We start from the raw sequence: 16,058 nt of genomic DNA on the forward strand, positions 1-16,058 counted from the left end.
AGTGCGCCAGAAAATATAACCCAGCCGGGGGCGAGAGACAGTATATTGTATTCCTCATACGTCCCATGTCCGAAGGACACTGGACTTCATCACTGGCCAGCTGCCAATCAATTGTGCGGCACTTGAATTCATTTTAGAAATAACAGAGCTTATGGCTTCTTCGCTTAATTGATTGAGTGCCAAGTTCTGCCAGATTGCCGCTCGTTTTATTTTATTGCATTGTGTTTGTCTTGGCCATTAACTGCTGCCAGATGCAGCCCAATCCCTATCGTCATCTCCGAAATACATGAGAAATCAATTTGAAATCATTATAAGTTTATTTATTTGTCAGTGGAAAACCATATGCCCGATAGTCCATGTGGTCTATATATGGTTATGGATCGAACCAAGCCCGCATAAAAAAAACATTAGCTTAAAATAAATAATTAATAAAAAAAAAAATAAAAAAATGTACATGCCCCGGGTGAGGCTCGAACTCACGACCTTAAGATTATGAGACTTACGCGCTGCCAACTGCGCCACCGAGGCCTTGGAGACTCCGGCGACAAGGGAGTATGATGTGGTGACATAGGATAGACATATTTATATATCTATATTTGAAAAATAAGAATTGCGTGAACTGATGCTTTTTATAAGCATTAGGCAGCAGCGTTTATTTGTTTAAAATATTAATAGTCGAGTCAATTTGTCCATGTTTGTCCGTTAGCATGATAATTGCAAACGTAGACGCTGTGCAAGTTTGTTTCAGAAGATTGCCACTTCCTCAAACTGTCTCGACCTATCGCGTCCACATTTTAATTTATTTTTTAATTTACTAATGATACTCCAACAAAATTATAGCTGTGTTAAGGAAATCGTTTTTCTAGTTAAATTAAATTATGCTCTTTGATATAATATTATTCAACCATGTATTCACAAACGCAGATCGATTTTGTTGACAAATGGAATGCTCTTGTTGGTTCATGCTGGAAATAATCACTAATATGGTACTTTCTTATTTTATGTATAATTAGATCGCTTTGAATAGATATGGAAAAATACTCGGGTATGCGGATGGAACCACAGATAGACATGGCTACCTTGATCGGCTAGTGATCCAGACATTAATTTGCGGTTCGTTTAGCTTGGTTAAAGCTCAAAGATGTGGTAGATAAAATCGGTTATTAATTTTTCTTCGGGGTTAATAATAGCCAAAAAGGCTATTGAAGAACAAAAAGAGCAATAGATACATAGAAGGAAAATATTTAAATGAGTGTACAAACCAAGCATTGATTACTTTATTAAAGTGATATTTGCATCAGCAGGTTGTAAGGGAATCGTAGATTCCAGGTACCAACCGACTGATGCTGCCAGGTATTTCAACATTGCTCATGATTTATACGCCCAACTTGCGAAAGTATACTTATTTTACGGCTCTTGTTTAGTTTCTGCTTTGATGTGGTGTCTTGGCGCCTTCAGTGAGCCACGTCTGCACATATTTCTCAATCATTCCGAGTTTTCAGACAATACAGTTCTGTTCCGTATGCAGACATGTACAAATAAGAGTTTTTATGACGCTTGTTTGTTGCTGTTTTTGTGTAGGGAATGTCTACTGCTTTTATTACCATAAATTCTGTCGCCTTTTCTTTTAACCAGAGCCACCAAGCCCGCCCATCCGCTTTTTACGATAACGTTTCATTGTTTTAGCCGCCGAGCTTTGACGTATTAACAATTTGTCGGGCGAAATTTAGCAGCTGCAGGATAAAAATCAATGCATGGTAACTAATTACTTGCTGGGTAAGCATGTTTTTCTTGCTCGGCTGCATTAACTGCGCACTGAAGAAAATTAAAAAGAACCCAGGCGGGTTATAAAATTGCAAATGTTTTTTAAAGAGTTAACACTTTACTACTAAAATAAAAATTAATCGTCTACTTAGTTTTTTTTCCTTCCTGTTAAACTTTCTGGAAATTTGAAGATTGCTCTTACGACTCATTTTGTTAAAGTGCATCTGCTGATTACTTTGGTTTAGCAGATGCGACACGCCCCCAACTGATGTCGCCCGATCCAGCTGGCGCTGCTTTGTTTGCCCGCATTAACTGAGTGGACATCCCACCCAGTGGACATCCACAGATGTCCTGGCACTGGGGAGCTGCTAAAAACTGCAACTAGCAACTGATGATGTCCCAGGCGATGCGATGGGACTCCCTTTCCCATATGAACAGCGGGGCAGCATCTGCTGGTGCAGCACTTTTTCCGCTTTGAGCCAAACACTCACTTTGATCATTTTTCATTTTCCAAAGCGACACATGAGCTCTCGCAACCCAGGCCATCCAGCAGGATGTCTGCAGCCGGATTCCAGGAGTCGTCCTGGATGTGTGCGGGTGCACGGGTGACAGCGTCGGACTTGCGTGATATTTTTATTAAGAAATATATCAAATGCACATAATGCACACATTCCCAGCTGCCATATATAACCCGCCAGGGACTTGGGCGCCAGCCAAATGACACTTTATTATTATTTTCATTGTTATGCGGGATTCTATTAAATTAAGCCCCATAAGCGATGATTGAGCGGCGCGCAGTCACCTCTTTGCCAGCCGAAACTCGAAATTCAGTGCTCAATTCAAATTGCAAATTTATTCATACGAGTCGCGGTTCACGTCAAGCGTTAAGTTAAGTGACCTTTCGAATGCCTAACAAGCCGGGCTCCTCGTTCCGCTTGATCCTTTGTTGTTCACTGAATTTGCATAATCGCGTGGAGCGTATTTGTAAAATAAAAACCAAGCAACGTACATACCATGCAGAAAATGTCAGGAATTACATGTAAGGTGGGGACTTCGTGGAAGTCGTGGGTCAATGCGCAGAATTCGTGTGCTAAGCCCTAGGCAGACACTGTAAAAATTATTAAATATATTTGTTAACAAAAATCTAGCTTTGTTAGACTTCCTGCTAAAATTACGGACATTCTTATGTGCTTCATAACAAATTTATTTCATTTATTCAATATTTATACTGTATTATGTATTATTATTATACCTACATTAATACGAGAAATAATTTGAAGTGAAATCGTGCGGCTTTGGAGGTGGCGAAGCAGGCTAAAAGTGCCTCTGAATAATTTGCATTTAACATGCGCGACATGAAAACCAAATAAACAATGCTTTTAACCCCTCCCCCTTCGGGCCGAGGGGCAATTTGTCAGCTGCTAACTGGTCGCCAGAAAGTGCGCCTGTTTCCTTCTGGTGATTTGTTGCACTCGTTTTTCATTTGACTAAATGCTGCAAATGATGCGACTCGCTATGTGGAATGCGCACGTTTCCTGTCCAGTGTCCACGCTGCGTATACTTAATCTGGCTAAGCTGGAATAGCCTTCGCCTCGCACGCTAGTTATGAGTTGTGAGTTATGGCCAATGCAGTCGGTGTATATGAAATAATAAAATTAACATAATTTAGTTGGCAGCAGGACAGGCTGTCCGATCTGCCCAGAGCAAATAAGTTGTAAAACTTTTGCGCAGAAGAAAATGTATTGATAAGGCCACAGCTGAAAGTCAATAAGGCGGGCGGAAAACTTTTCCCATCCAATCGATGATCATCATTTCTCGTCTATACACTCCTCCGCTATACACACACATGTGATTGGACAGTTGGGATAGAGCGAAAACTTGATTAATATTAATGCCATAGCTGCAGACGTGAATAAATATAGTTATAGTCGAAATAATAATCCAGGCTTTTATAAAAAATAGCTTAGGAAGTATTTTAAACCCCTCAATACATTTTCTTTTTCTACGTATCTATTTTCTTCCGATTGCTAAACTAAGTTAAAACTTCATTCCAGTATTTATAAAAACATGCTTTTAAATTTATTCTGCTCAATGATGTGTAATTTAAGTGGTTGCTATTTTATTTAACTTAATTCATACTCTATTGTTGCCGCCGCGACTGTATAATCATAATACAATAGCAAGGGCATGCAATATCAATAAACCCAATGGCAGACTCCTTTTTATGATTTATTGTGTTTGGCCAGTGGACGTGGTCCGAGCAATTTCACCTTGGCTGCCATCATTCTCGTGCTCCATTAAATCTTTGGCGACACATTCAATGAGCCCCATAACGTGTGCTCTAATACCTTGTCGCCCTCTTCTCCGCCTCCTGCCACCCCACAATGTCCACCCCAATATCCTTTGTTTATAAATGTTCTAATGGAGGGCAAATTATTATTTTTCCTTTTTGGCGTTTGTGCATGTCGAAGCTGCTTCCTTGACGCTGTTCGAGTGATAAATTGATGGGACTACACACACACACACACTGGCTGGAGGAGTCCTTCTGACCAACATTCATATCGGCGGTCAGGCGTAGTAAGGCCGCTGTCGACCCTTGGCCAGAACTTGGGTATGTGGCCAATTTATGGTTAGGGCCACTGGTCAAAGGATAATAGTCGCACACTGTTCTCGGCTGGATTGCCTTTGGGTCACAGGCCGCCTGGAATCGTCGTGTACTCCGTGTTGACCCGCTCGAATTGTTTGCTCAAGATCAAATGGCTTGTATGCGGGCCCATGTTTACTGGATTCTCCAGTTCCCCAACATGGGGTCTGCGCCCGAGCTGCGGAGCAAAAAAAGTTCAAGGCTCCATACAAAAACACTTTCAAATTTACCATGATTCATGAATATATTTGGCAATGTTTGTCCTCGTACAGTTTGCTCCCATAAATATATGGGCAAAATGAATTTTTTTTAATAAGATTTCTTTTTAAGCTCGCAGAGGTTTAATATAAAATTTTACCAAGTTCATGTAAAAGGTTAAAACAACACTATGGGTTTTGAAAGTATTTGGTTATAGGTGGTTTTATTTCATAACCATCACTGCTCCATAAAATATACTTTTAACGCATTTCAAAACTTATTTTCATTTTAAGATGCATAATTTTCAACTTATTATTGAAATTTTTTAAGGAGAGTACTTAGACTTCGACTTGAATTGTTTGCTTATCCCAATTTTGTTTGTTCTTTGTTGCCTGGTAAATTATAATAAATGTCATTGCACTTACCTAACGCCACATTGAGAATTAATTTATGGTGCGAAACTTTCTGGGTAAATATTTTTGTTGGTGGAGTAAAGTATTTCTTTCACATAAATTTTAGCTGTTACCCATCTAGAGCATTTTTCACCCTTTGCAAAGATAGCGCAATTTGCGTTGAAGCGACCTTCAGGCTTTTTTTCGAGAAGCAGTATTTTGTTTTTATATTTCGCGCAATTCAGTTTAACATAAATATTTTAATGGCCGTTGTCATTGCTTTTAATTTCGCTGTCAAAATCAGCGGCAACTAACAAACGGTTTCTCTTTCAGCTGTGAAATGTATGAGTGCGCGGCTGTGGCATTTTGATTATAATACGCCTCATTAAAAATAATAAACTGTCAGCCAAATGAAGGCGAATGGCAAACACTGGCGCCTCTTCTGTTCCTCCTTCGGTAGCTAAATTTCAAATTTCAACATTAATTGTACAATGAGGATGAGCAACTGCAAAAGTTTGCTGATTCTGGTACTGGTTCTGCTTGTGCTTCTGTTTTTTGTTCTGGTAGCTGTGGGGCTTTGTGGGGCTCGCTTTTGTAATTGTATCCTTGAAATGCATATCTGATATTTTTGCAAAAAGCTTAGAGCCATCGCCCCTTCTCTCTGTTTTATAAATATTATATGCAAACACATCTAAACATTAGATTCCGTGGCTGTGTTTGTGCGTTTGTTGAAACCAAATGCGGTTTTCAAATGTCTTCTCTTTTTTGCACTTTAGCCGTGCTCGAAAAGGGGTGGGCAGGGACAGGGGACTGGGTTGAGGTGTTGCTTGGTGGTGTTTATGGCAGCAGAAAGGCCATAAAATGAACAAAAACATATTCGCCCGCCTGCAAGCGAGTGTGAGCGAGTGGGTCCAGGCATGCAGCATAAACGGCATTTTGAGACTGCAGCAAAAATGTACAAAAGCCTCAGATTTCATACACTGCCCAAGGACCCCCGCAGTCCTTTCCCGGCATCCCGGCGATGGCATCGTGAGTCGTGAGTGTGAGGACCGAAACTGAAATAACCAAATCAAATCAGATCGCACCTGATTATTCCCCCGGCGAGTTCTGGTTTTTGGTTGCCATCCCGATCCGCAATTTATCACATCTCCGACATCCGTTTTCCCATTGAAATTGAAGCTGCAAATTCACAGCATTGTATGGCCAACATCAGCACTTGTCTTGGCCATGTCCTGCAGAGCGGTGAGTAAGGGGAGTACGGGGAGTAGGGGGACAAAGGCATTTCGGTCGACCATGGTCCACATGGCGGATACGGAACTTGGAGTGCGGACCACAGGGTAGGGAATGCAAGGTGACGTTGCTGCTGCTTTGCCTTTCGTCCTGCGGTTCTTTGGTTGCAGTACTCAGGACCTGGCTGCACATTTGTTAGCAGTAACAGAAATTAAAATGTTTACACAACCGAATGCCAACGACGTTTTAGCATTCAGGCCCTCGTGTCCTTCAGCATCAAACATTATCCTGCAAGTGACGTGGCTCAGGCGACACCTTCGCCCTTGTTCTTTCTACACAGAAATATAAATGTCAATGTTTACACTAGAAATAGGTACCTAAGTAAGTAGACAAAATTGTCACACTTGCTGGGGGAAAAAGGCATTAAGGAAAACATACATTTTTAATTTCTCTTCTAAAGTAATTAGTAACACTCAGACAATAAGTAAAATGAATAAAATTAAGCCAATATTAAATTGTAATGCAAGGTAATGTTACTTTTCTTCTTAATTTATTTATTTATCTACATGGTTTGAAATTCCTTACCATTATGCAATGAGGTCCTGGTTTCTTTCAGTGCCATGGATCTAGCGTAGGCGCAGTCACCTTCTGATGTTCCCTTCCCGTTCGGGATTCAGAGCAGCATACATGAATGGGGTGTCACATGTTTGGAGTTTTCATTTAAATGTTCGAACAAAGGCGCAACTGCAGAGCCCAGAACTGAGTCGCCCAGAATCGTTTCGCATTTTCAGCGCAATTAGTGCCAAGTGGTGAGGGCCAAATGCCAGGGACCTTGCCAGGCATTTACCTCATTGCACAAGGACACATAACTCAACTCGAGCAAAAGGAGTTGGAATGCGTACCAGGTCCTGCGGGTGCTGGATAAGGACCGAGCGGTAGGCAGTCGTTTATCCCCTGCGGGCTCCGCTTATTTATTCGCTTTGCGTAATCTTAAGCACCTGACTGCCGCAAGTGAAATCTCCGTCAGCCGCAACTTAACACCGTTTTAATCTGCCATTTGGCACCACTTCCGCGAACCACCCCCCACCACTTCCGCCCGGAGCAAGCATCTGGACCCCGGAACCCGGAACCCGGACTCCAGACTCCGGACTCCGGCCGGGAAAATAACATTATTGCAGGCAACTTCTTAGCGGCAGTTTGTTGGCTAAAGTGCAGCTGAATATTTTATGAACTCGGTGAGCACTTCGTCTTTACTTCAACTGCCCACTGCGAGTCCTTCAAGGACGACTGCTGGGACGTCAAGGAAGGCGGAGTTACATCAAGAAAAACCTGCTAGAGCCAGTTGTTGGGAGCAATAAATAAATAAGTCTTCACTGATGCAAAAATGGATCGATTAATAATACTATTAGGTTTTCTGATCGAAATGCATAGCTAGGAAATAAAAATAAGCATCTTCATGAAAAGTTAACCGCGAGTCGCACGTTGGCTTGTAAAGTTTCGTACATGCAGTTTTAATGCCTTTTGGTCTAAGTTTGACTAAGTTTGAATGAACTCAGGATATGAAAATATAGATAGAGTTATTCAGGTGTACCTTCCATTACTTAAAATAATAGAAGAATACCGGATGCAATCAATGCGTGCTCCGTATTTTGTTTTTAAGGATGAAACTTTTACGTTCGCATTATAAGCCTGGACTTACAGAAACAATTCCCAGCAAAATGTGTCTGAGCGCACACTTTGACATTCAAATTGAATACAGGCAAATGTAATGCAAAAATTTCGAGATTTAGTTGCAAAAGAAGGATACGAAAAGGACTCCCACTCGATGCCAGTGCTCTGTTTCTCGGTGTTTTGCATTTAAATAAGTTTCTGCTGCAACAATCGCAAAAAAGGAGCTTATGCCAGCTACTTACCTCACTTTTGCTGGAAAATGGGGAAAATAAATGTAAAATTTTCAAGCAGATGCATCGCAGAAATATTTACCAAAAATGAATTTATTCGCATAAAAGCTTTATATTGAAGAGCTGGAAAGGAAAGCTCGAATGGGTGAAAAATGCACTTAAATATTTCACATAATCGCCAAGTACACACAGTCAAATGTACAAGAGTAAAACAATAAATAAATTCAAATAAATGACGTAAGAACATGATCTTTATTCCAGCAAATCCCGAAGGCTTAAACTAGAAGTCAGGAAGTCCAAAGTCAGCAAGTTGCATGCAAGTACTCCCAGTTAATAAGCATTTTTCCCGAAGAGACAATTCAATAAATGATTTCTGCTACCAGGTCAAAGTCACTAAACCAGAAAACACACAAAGTGAAATGTACAACAGCTGAAAAACAAATGGCGAAACAGGCCAACTTCCAACTTCCAACAGGCTACTAGGCAACTTTGGCTCTCATTCCCGGTGATTTATTTGGAATTCACTTTTGGGACTCAGTCCGCCGCTCGCTTATTGGTCTTTGTTTGCTGGCCTTGTCCACTAACCACCACCCACTCCTTCCACTTTTGCTCCCACTTTGTCTTCTTCTATTTCGTTATGGCCGCCAATTGAATTTGGTTTTATTGCATTTATTGCGGTGGCTACGTCTGCGTCTGCTCCTTGCTGACTGCTGGTTATTGTTAGCCGGTCGACTGACCTCAGTACATTATCTCTAAATAATTTATGTTTGTATACATTTTAATTTAATTTATTTGTCCGAGTCGGAATATTTGTTCATTTCACTTCCACTTCTATTCGATGTTGTTCTTGCCTGGGTGTGCTCCGATGGGTCTGATGTTTGGCCAGCAAACAGAAGGCCCATAATGTATAGACGCTCGCATACGTATACGTAATACGATGCTGTGTGCGGGGGAAAAGCCAATATTGATTGAGTAGCCGCAGCGTTGACCCGCTTCAGCAAATAAGTAAGATATCGTAAAAAGGCCTGGATGCCATGTAATTGCTGATGCCATGTGTGTTCGCATATAACCCCAGATATATGGTCAGATAGTTTTTTATGTCCCGAAGATGGTTTCATTTGCTGCTCTCCTTCTGTTATAATGGAAATTGCACACTGGAGATTTTCGCATTCGTTGCGATTGATATGAAGCAAAATAAATAAATTACCTCTTGGTTCCATCAATTTCAAGGCAAAAATTGGGCTTGAACACAGGGAGAAAACGTGATTCGAAAAAAATGACAATGTACATACATTACCTTAATTCGTTTATTAAGTTATTTGATGCTTATTATGTTCCTAAACTTAAGTCCTAAATCATTAGCCAAAAAAGCTAAGGACTCAAATTCTTATATACCCAATTAAAACACAGTGCGCACAAAATAAATTAACTGCAACTTTAAGTGTTCAAGCACGATTTACTTAAAGTCGCCAGCTTTTTAATAAGAAACTTTCCACGAATCAAAATTTTTTACGAAGGTCTGCTAACTCTAACGCTCTGTAATCCGCATTAGCGGATGAAAACAAGAGACTTCGGCTTGTAAAAACATAAAATTCCAAAAACTAAAAACACAGCTGAAGGCTGTAGAATCGGAATTTTAAAAATGCTTTGTGAGAGGGCTTGTCAGTTGGCTTGTAGATTGAAAGCAAACGCAAATTGAAGAACAACTTCAGCATGTGCACATGCAGAGCTTAATGAGATGAGTTCTGCCAAGTGGCGTGTGTAATGTGACAGGGGCGTGGGGTGCGCCGGGGCGGTACTGATGGTACTGATGGTACTGATGGTACTGAAGGTTCTGAGGACACTGGGGGGTTTCCCGGCGGAGCGGCCTTCGTCTGGCTGCGGAGGAACAATAAAGCCCGGGGCCATTATCAACGAGGGCCCAGCAAATGTGACAATGCGAATGACACAAAAGCGCAACTGGATTAGCATCTGCCAGTCGGTGTCTCGATTCCAGTTTCCGCTTAGTCCCCTATTCATCCTTGTCCACGCCCACAATCCAATCCGCCCACTTCCTCTCTATTTCTGTGTAAGTGTGTCAGGACTCGCCATTGTACCGTGGATGCGCCTGCTAGAATCACTAGAAATGATTTAAATTGATTTAAAATTTAGCTTACGGATTAACAATCATTTTAATTGTTTAATTGAAGTTGTATAGTTTAAATTGGTACCTCCTTTATTGCCGTATATTCCTTATACGATTTGAGGGCATTAACAACCTTATAGTAGGAGCAATCCTTAACTTTTTGGCCCATTGTACGCTTTTACATAGCAAATTTTACAACACGGGCGCAATTGTCGAATGCAAATGTAGCCTTGGCTTAACGAAATAAAAAGCAAGCTGAATAAAGTAAAGAACTGGCAGGGCAAACACGGAGAACTTCATCTCTGTCTCGGGCCGTCCTGGTAATGACAAACTTGTTTTCGAGCACTCACACTTCGAGATTCTCGATCCGGAGGACGGAAATCTTGGCATGCACGCTGGGATTATGCATATCTTGCCAGTTCCTCGGCACTACTCGCTTTGCATGTCTCGCTGGGCAAATGGAATTCTGATGTATTGCCGCCTTTGTTTTATTAGCCCGCTCAACTATTTATTTCCATCGGAATTACTTGGGAGTGCTGCGTTTTAAGGTTTATGTGGGGATCATATTTCGCACTTCCCGGAAGGAGCGGTAATTTGCATAAGCATAAAGTCCACATCCTCCAGGAGGACCAGCTGCCAGTCGCCATATGCTTGTTTGCCCTGCAGCCGCATGGACACGGGGCCAGTCCCGGTTCCAGTCCGTATCCATGGACTTCTGGTCGAGTGTTCTGCTCCGCTCTGTTCTGTGCTGTTCTCTGGGCCAAGTTTATGACTTTGCAAATTGTCGTAAACTTGCCAGCGGAGTTTGTGTTACATTCGGATTACGGCAGCAGCAGCTAACCTTAAGTCAGTTTCCATGTCAACAAGCCGCAGTGTTAAGAGCCTCGGATGGCCAGTTTCGAATGGCAGTATCCTCCCCGAATCCAATGGTCTGTAAACAAGTTGTCACCCATTTTGCCCCCGGAACACATTTCCCCGGGCCTCCTCCTCCTCCTCCTCCGCCTCCGCTCACCGCATTGGCAATTAGTGATTGCTGTCAGAGGCATCAGACTCAGTGCAAACAACACCGTTTTCACCCAATTCCAAGGCCCAGTTCAGATAGGATCCGCCCATGAAACCGTAATTTATATCGCTTTCCATTTGCTTACGGTTGCAATGGTTTTACGCTTGAAAATTGCATCAACTTTGGCCATTTCAATTATTTCTTACCTAAAAGGATAGTCCTGGTAAAAAAAAAGGATTGGTGGAACCTTTAGTTTGTGCCTTAATAGGCTTCGATATTCCTAATGCAGTTTTGAAATATTTAGATAGTATAATTTAATATGCAAATACATGTAAGCATGAATGCTTTACATGAACATTTCGCTCAGTGCACACAGCAATGCTCTACACATGGTTAATTCCTCTGGCAAACTTGGCACTCTGTCAAATGCTGGGCTCGGTCGACAGTTTTGTAAGTTTCATTCAGTCAATTTCACGGCCTTGACAAGATTGCAATATTGAGACGTTGTACGGCACATCCCCCCCACCAAGCTGATTCCCATCCGGCTCAGTCAGACGGAAAGCCCTGTGTAGCTGGAAAAGATGTCGGCTGCTTTTGCCGCGGAGGCGGCTGCTTGTTAGCGCTGATTTTATGCAGATTTCCACGGCAAATTTATGTAGAGCTACGCGGATACATTGTTGCCGATCCGCGGAATCCCGGCTATCTGGTGGGGGGAGGTTTTTCGAGGGAAGGGACTGCCTACAAGTAGCGACAAAGTACACGAAGTGTACGTTTCATTTCAAATTGATTTATGCGCGACTTTCCCCTCTCCCATCCGGTTCCCCAGTGCGAAGAGTTTTGGCTCCGTATGCTTGATTACGTCCGGAATTGGTTCGCCCAGCAGCTGGCGGAGGCGGTGATCAGGACGGGGGGAGGAGAGAGCGGAATCCGCGGAAGAGTCTGGTAGGGACAGGTGCCCAGCAGCACCAAATAGTCAATAATGTTTCCAGGAAGTAGATATATTAGTAAACTGCATGAAACAGCTAATCAATAAAATGAAGCACAACAGAGGAATAATTCTAGGAAATACCAAGGGTCACAAGGTAATGCTTTTCCTTTTCCCGACTTCACTTTTTCTATATTTTAAAAAGTCATTAAAGAACACAGACCTGTAAAATATTAATTTATTTTAGAACAGTCTGTAGTAGGCTGCTCCTTCTACCCTCTTCCTTTACTCTTAGTCATACATACCTAATTATACATAGTCAATCTAGTCATAAGCTTATACATACATACAAATATTATAGAGAAACTTATCGATTGATCGACTGGCCACTCTGCAGAGAGCGCGGCAGTCAGTCGCTGTTGAACCAAGCTAGGGTACAGATCGGAAAATAAAATAGAGAATTGTAATAGTTCGGATGTTAACTTCTGTAAACGGCGGCTAAAAACTCAGAAGTGGGATTAATAATCCAAAATGGACGATAAAATCATCCTGAACGACTTTTCGCTGACAACTCTAAAAGATTGGCTACGTATTCTGGGCCAAAATACGGAAGGCACAAAAGCCGAATTAATCGCGAGGCTGCAAGACATCCCAACGGCAGTTCGGGGCGATTGTCCACCGGAGCACCCCCAGAAAAACGCTCCACCAAGAAACGACAATTTTTTTTCACTGGATTTCCAGAATTGTGAAATTAACACCGATCACGTAAGTGTGAAGGCGATGAACAGAAAAGAATCAACCGAAACTGGCAGTGAGAGGGAGACAAACATGTTCGAGCTACAGCAACTACGCGCAGAGCTAGCAGAAGCGAAGGCAATGCTTAACGGAACACGATCGAGCTTGCAGTTCCAAGAACAACAACAACCAGAGCAAAGCAAGGCTACAGTGAGTTCCGTTATCCAGACGGCGCAGTTTACGCAGGCTGGCGCCACAAAAGAGAACACAACATTTCACTCGCCGCAGCGATCCAATGAGAGAGCGGAGAGCCAGCGTTTTCCAGTTGATGTTCTCGCTCTCGCCAAAGAGACGATAACCGATTACGATGGGAAAACTTGCGCGCGTGCCTGGATAACAGTGGTCAAAAATATCGCACGCACTTTTAACATCGATGACAACCATTTACGCATCTTACTCATCACTAAACTTAAAGGAAACGCGCAAGTCTGGTTACATGCGCACCCTGCTCGATTGATCGAACCAATTGACAATTTGCTTGATCAATTGTTATTGACTTTTGGCGAGCAATCATCCAAGGCTGAGATCCGGCGAAAATTCGAGAGTCGCAAGTGGAAAACCGAGGAGAATTTCTGCAGTTATTACGATGAGAAGATGGCTCTCTCAAACGGGATAAACATCGACGACGACGAACTACTGGACCAGGTGATAGAGGGCATACCGCTGCAAAATTTCCGTACCCAAGCACGGATTCAATGCTTCTCTACTCCATCGGAGATGCTACGCGCATTTTCGAACATCCGTTTGCCAGCTCGGAGGGAGCCACCTGTACAGCCAACCGACTACAAAGATGCCATACGATGCGCAAACTGTAATTCAAGAGGACACAAAGCTGACATCTGCAAGAAGCCCAAACGTGAACCAGGTTCGTGCTACGCCTGTGGACAATTTGGACACCTGGTGGCACAATGTCCCACAAGGAAGAGCGTTTCAACTAATAATTATGTAAGATGGTTTAAAATTAATTTTTTTGAAAATGCTTATAAGCCTATAATTTCAGAATGCCTCATAGACTCTGGCAGTCCTATATCTATCATTAAAAAGTCACTTATTAACAAGACAATGAAGTTAGCCCTTGTTAATACTTCCTATTTTGGTTTAAACAACTGTATTCTCAAAACACATGGACAAACAACATGTTATGTATTGAAAGGATCAATAAAAATATATTTTCGTTTAATCATTGTTTGCGACCAGTCTATGAGGTATAATGTTATTCTCGGCAGAGATTTTTTAACTGCATGCAATTTAAATTTAGACCCGTACACCTTGGGAATGATTGCGTTGAGAAAACCCATGGAAATAAACAAAAGATCAATGTATACTGAAAATGATAGTCCTGAGAAATCGTTAGAAAATGAAGTTATTAGTTCACAATCGTCAGAAAATGAAATAGTTAGTCCAAAATCGTTAAAAAATGCAACTATTAGTCCGAAATCGTTAGAAAATAAAATCGTTAATCAACAGCATAAAGAAACTGGTCCAATATCGTTAAGAGATGAAATAGTTAGTCAACAAAAGAATACCAGTAAATCAAAATTATCAGAAGATGCAATTGTTAACACTTCAAAAGAAATCGTTAGTTTCAAATTGCCAAAAGATAAAAACGTTTACGAACAATTAAATGACAACTTTGATAAGGAAGTACTAAGAATATGTCATGTAACTGAAAGTGAGTTAGAATACAAAATAGGAGAAAATGTTAGCAATAGGTTACAACTAGAATTCGATAGGTTGTTTAGAAATTTTTATATAAATGCAAAAAGGCCAAATGAACCGACAGTTAGAAGTGAAATACAATTGTGTTTGGAAAACCCGAAACCGTTTAGCTGTTCTCCTAGGAGACTTTCATACACAGAAAAAGACAGGTTACAAAAACTATTAGACGAATATTTGGAAAACGGATTTATACGACCAAGCGACTCGGAATATGCATCGCCCATTGTTTTAGTGAAAAAGAAAACTGGAGACTTACGTATGTGCGTCGACTTTAGAAAACTTAATAAAATGACAATGAAAGACAACTATCCTCTACCTCTTATAGATGACTTGTTAGATAGAATGAATGAGAAAACTGTTTTCACCACACTCGATCTTAAAAACGGTTTTTTCCACGTGCATGTTAAAAAAGAATCAATAAAATACACCTCTTTCGTTACACCATTAGGCCAATACGAGTGGCTGCGAATGCCATTTGGCCTCAAAAACGCCCCGTCTGTGTTCCAAAGATTTGTTAACAAAATTTTTGCTGATATGATCAGAGAAAACAAAGTAGTAGTATATATGGACGACATTCTATTGGCAACCGAAAATATAAACGAACACTTAGAAACGTTGAAAGAAATTTTTAAAAGATTAGTTGAAAATAAACTTGAATTAAGAATAGACAAATGTGAGTTTATGCAATCGAGTATAAAATATCTTGGATTCATAATAAATAAAGACGGCATAATGCCCAATGACAAAGGAATCGAGGCAATAAAAAATTTCCCAATACCTAACAATGTTCATACAGTACAAAGTTTCTTGGGATTATGCTCATATTTTCGACGGTTCATAAAAGATTTTTCTAGACTAGCTAAACCACTGCACGACATTCTTAAAAAAGATAAACCGTTCAAATTTGGTAGTGAAGAAATGATTTGTTTTAATATGTTAAAAGATAAATTAATACAGTCACCGGTCTTAGCTATATACAACCATAAACACGAAACAGAACTGCATTGTGATGCAAGTTCTTCTGGATTCGGTGCTGTACTTATGCAAAAGAAGGAGGACCAGAAATGGCACCCAGTTTCATTCTTTTCAAGACGGACAACAGATATTGAATCAAAATACCACAGTTTCGAGTTAGAAACTTTAGCCATCGTTTATTCGTTACGTAGATTTAGAGTTTATCTTCATTGGAGGACATTTAAAATAGTCACCGACTGCAACTCATTAATTTTGACCCTAAACAAAAAAGAGCTAAACCCTAGGATAGCCAGGTGGGCTTTAGAATTCCAAGGTTATGATTTTGAAATTGTGCATAGGGCAGGTAGCCGCATGCAACATGTTGACGCACTGAGTAGGTGTACAAAT

At 41.1% G+C, this 16,058-nt stretch overlaps 1 protein-coding gene and 1 non-coding gene across 3 annotated transcripts; one reads left to right on the plus strand and one right to left on the minus strand.

Annotated features, from left to right (window-relative positions):
* Positions 1 to 455: 455 nt before the first annotated feature.
* Trnam-cau lies at positions 456 to 528 on the minus strand. Its single transcript has one exon. It is a non-coding gene; the product is annotated as a tRNA-Met (tRNA).
* An 11,917-nt stretch (positions 529 to 12,445) lies between these two features.
* On the plus strand, positions 12,446 to 14,297 carry LOC123327274. Of its 2 annotated transcripts, none has more exons than XM_044923241.1 (2): positions 12,446 to 13,922; positions 14,236 to 14,297. In XM_044923241.1, the coding sequence occupies exons 1-2, from the start codon at positions 12,714 to 12,716 to the stop codon at positions 14,254 to 14,256; spliced, it is 1,230 nt and encodes a 409-aa protein (XP_044779176.1). In that variant the 5' UTR covers positions 12,446 to 12,713; the 3' UTR covers positions 14,257 to 14,297. The 2 variants fall into 2 exon arrangements, with proteins under 2 accessions (XP_044779176.1, XP_044779177.1); XM_044923242.1 differs by lacking the exon at positions 14,236 to 14,297 and adding an exon at positions 13,978 to 14,157 and having other exon boundaries at positions 12,447 to 13,922.
* The last annotated feature ends 1,761 nt before the right edge of the window (positions 14,298 to 16,058 follow it).

The sequence above is a fragment of the Drosophila simulans genome, chromosome 3R (assembly GCF_016746395.2).
Source record: "Drosophila simulans strain w501 chromosome 3R, Prin_Dsim_3.1, whole genome shotgun sequence".
In the NCBI taxonomy this organism is placed as follows: Eukaryota; Metazoa; Arthropoda; class Insecta; order Diptera; family Drosophilidae; genus Drosophila; species Drosophila simulans.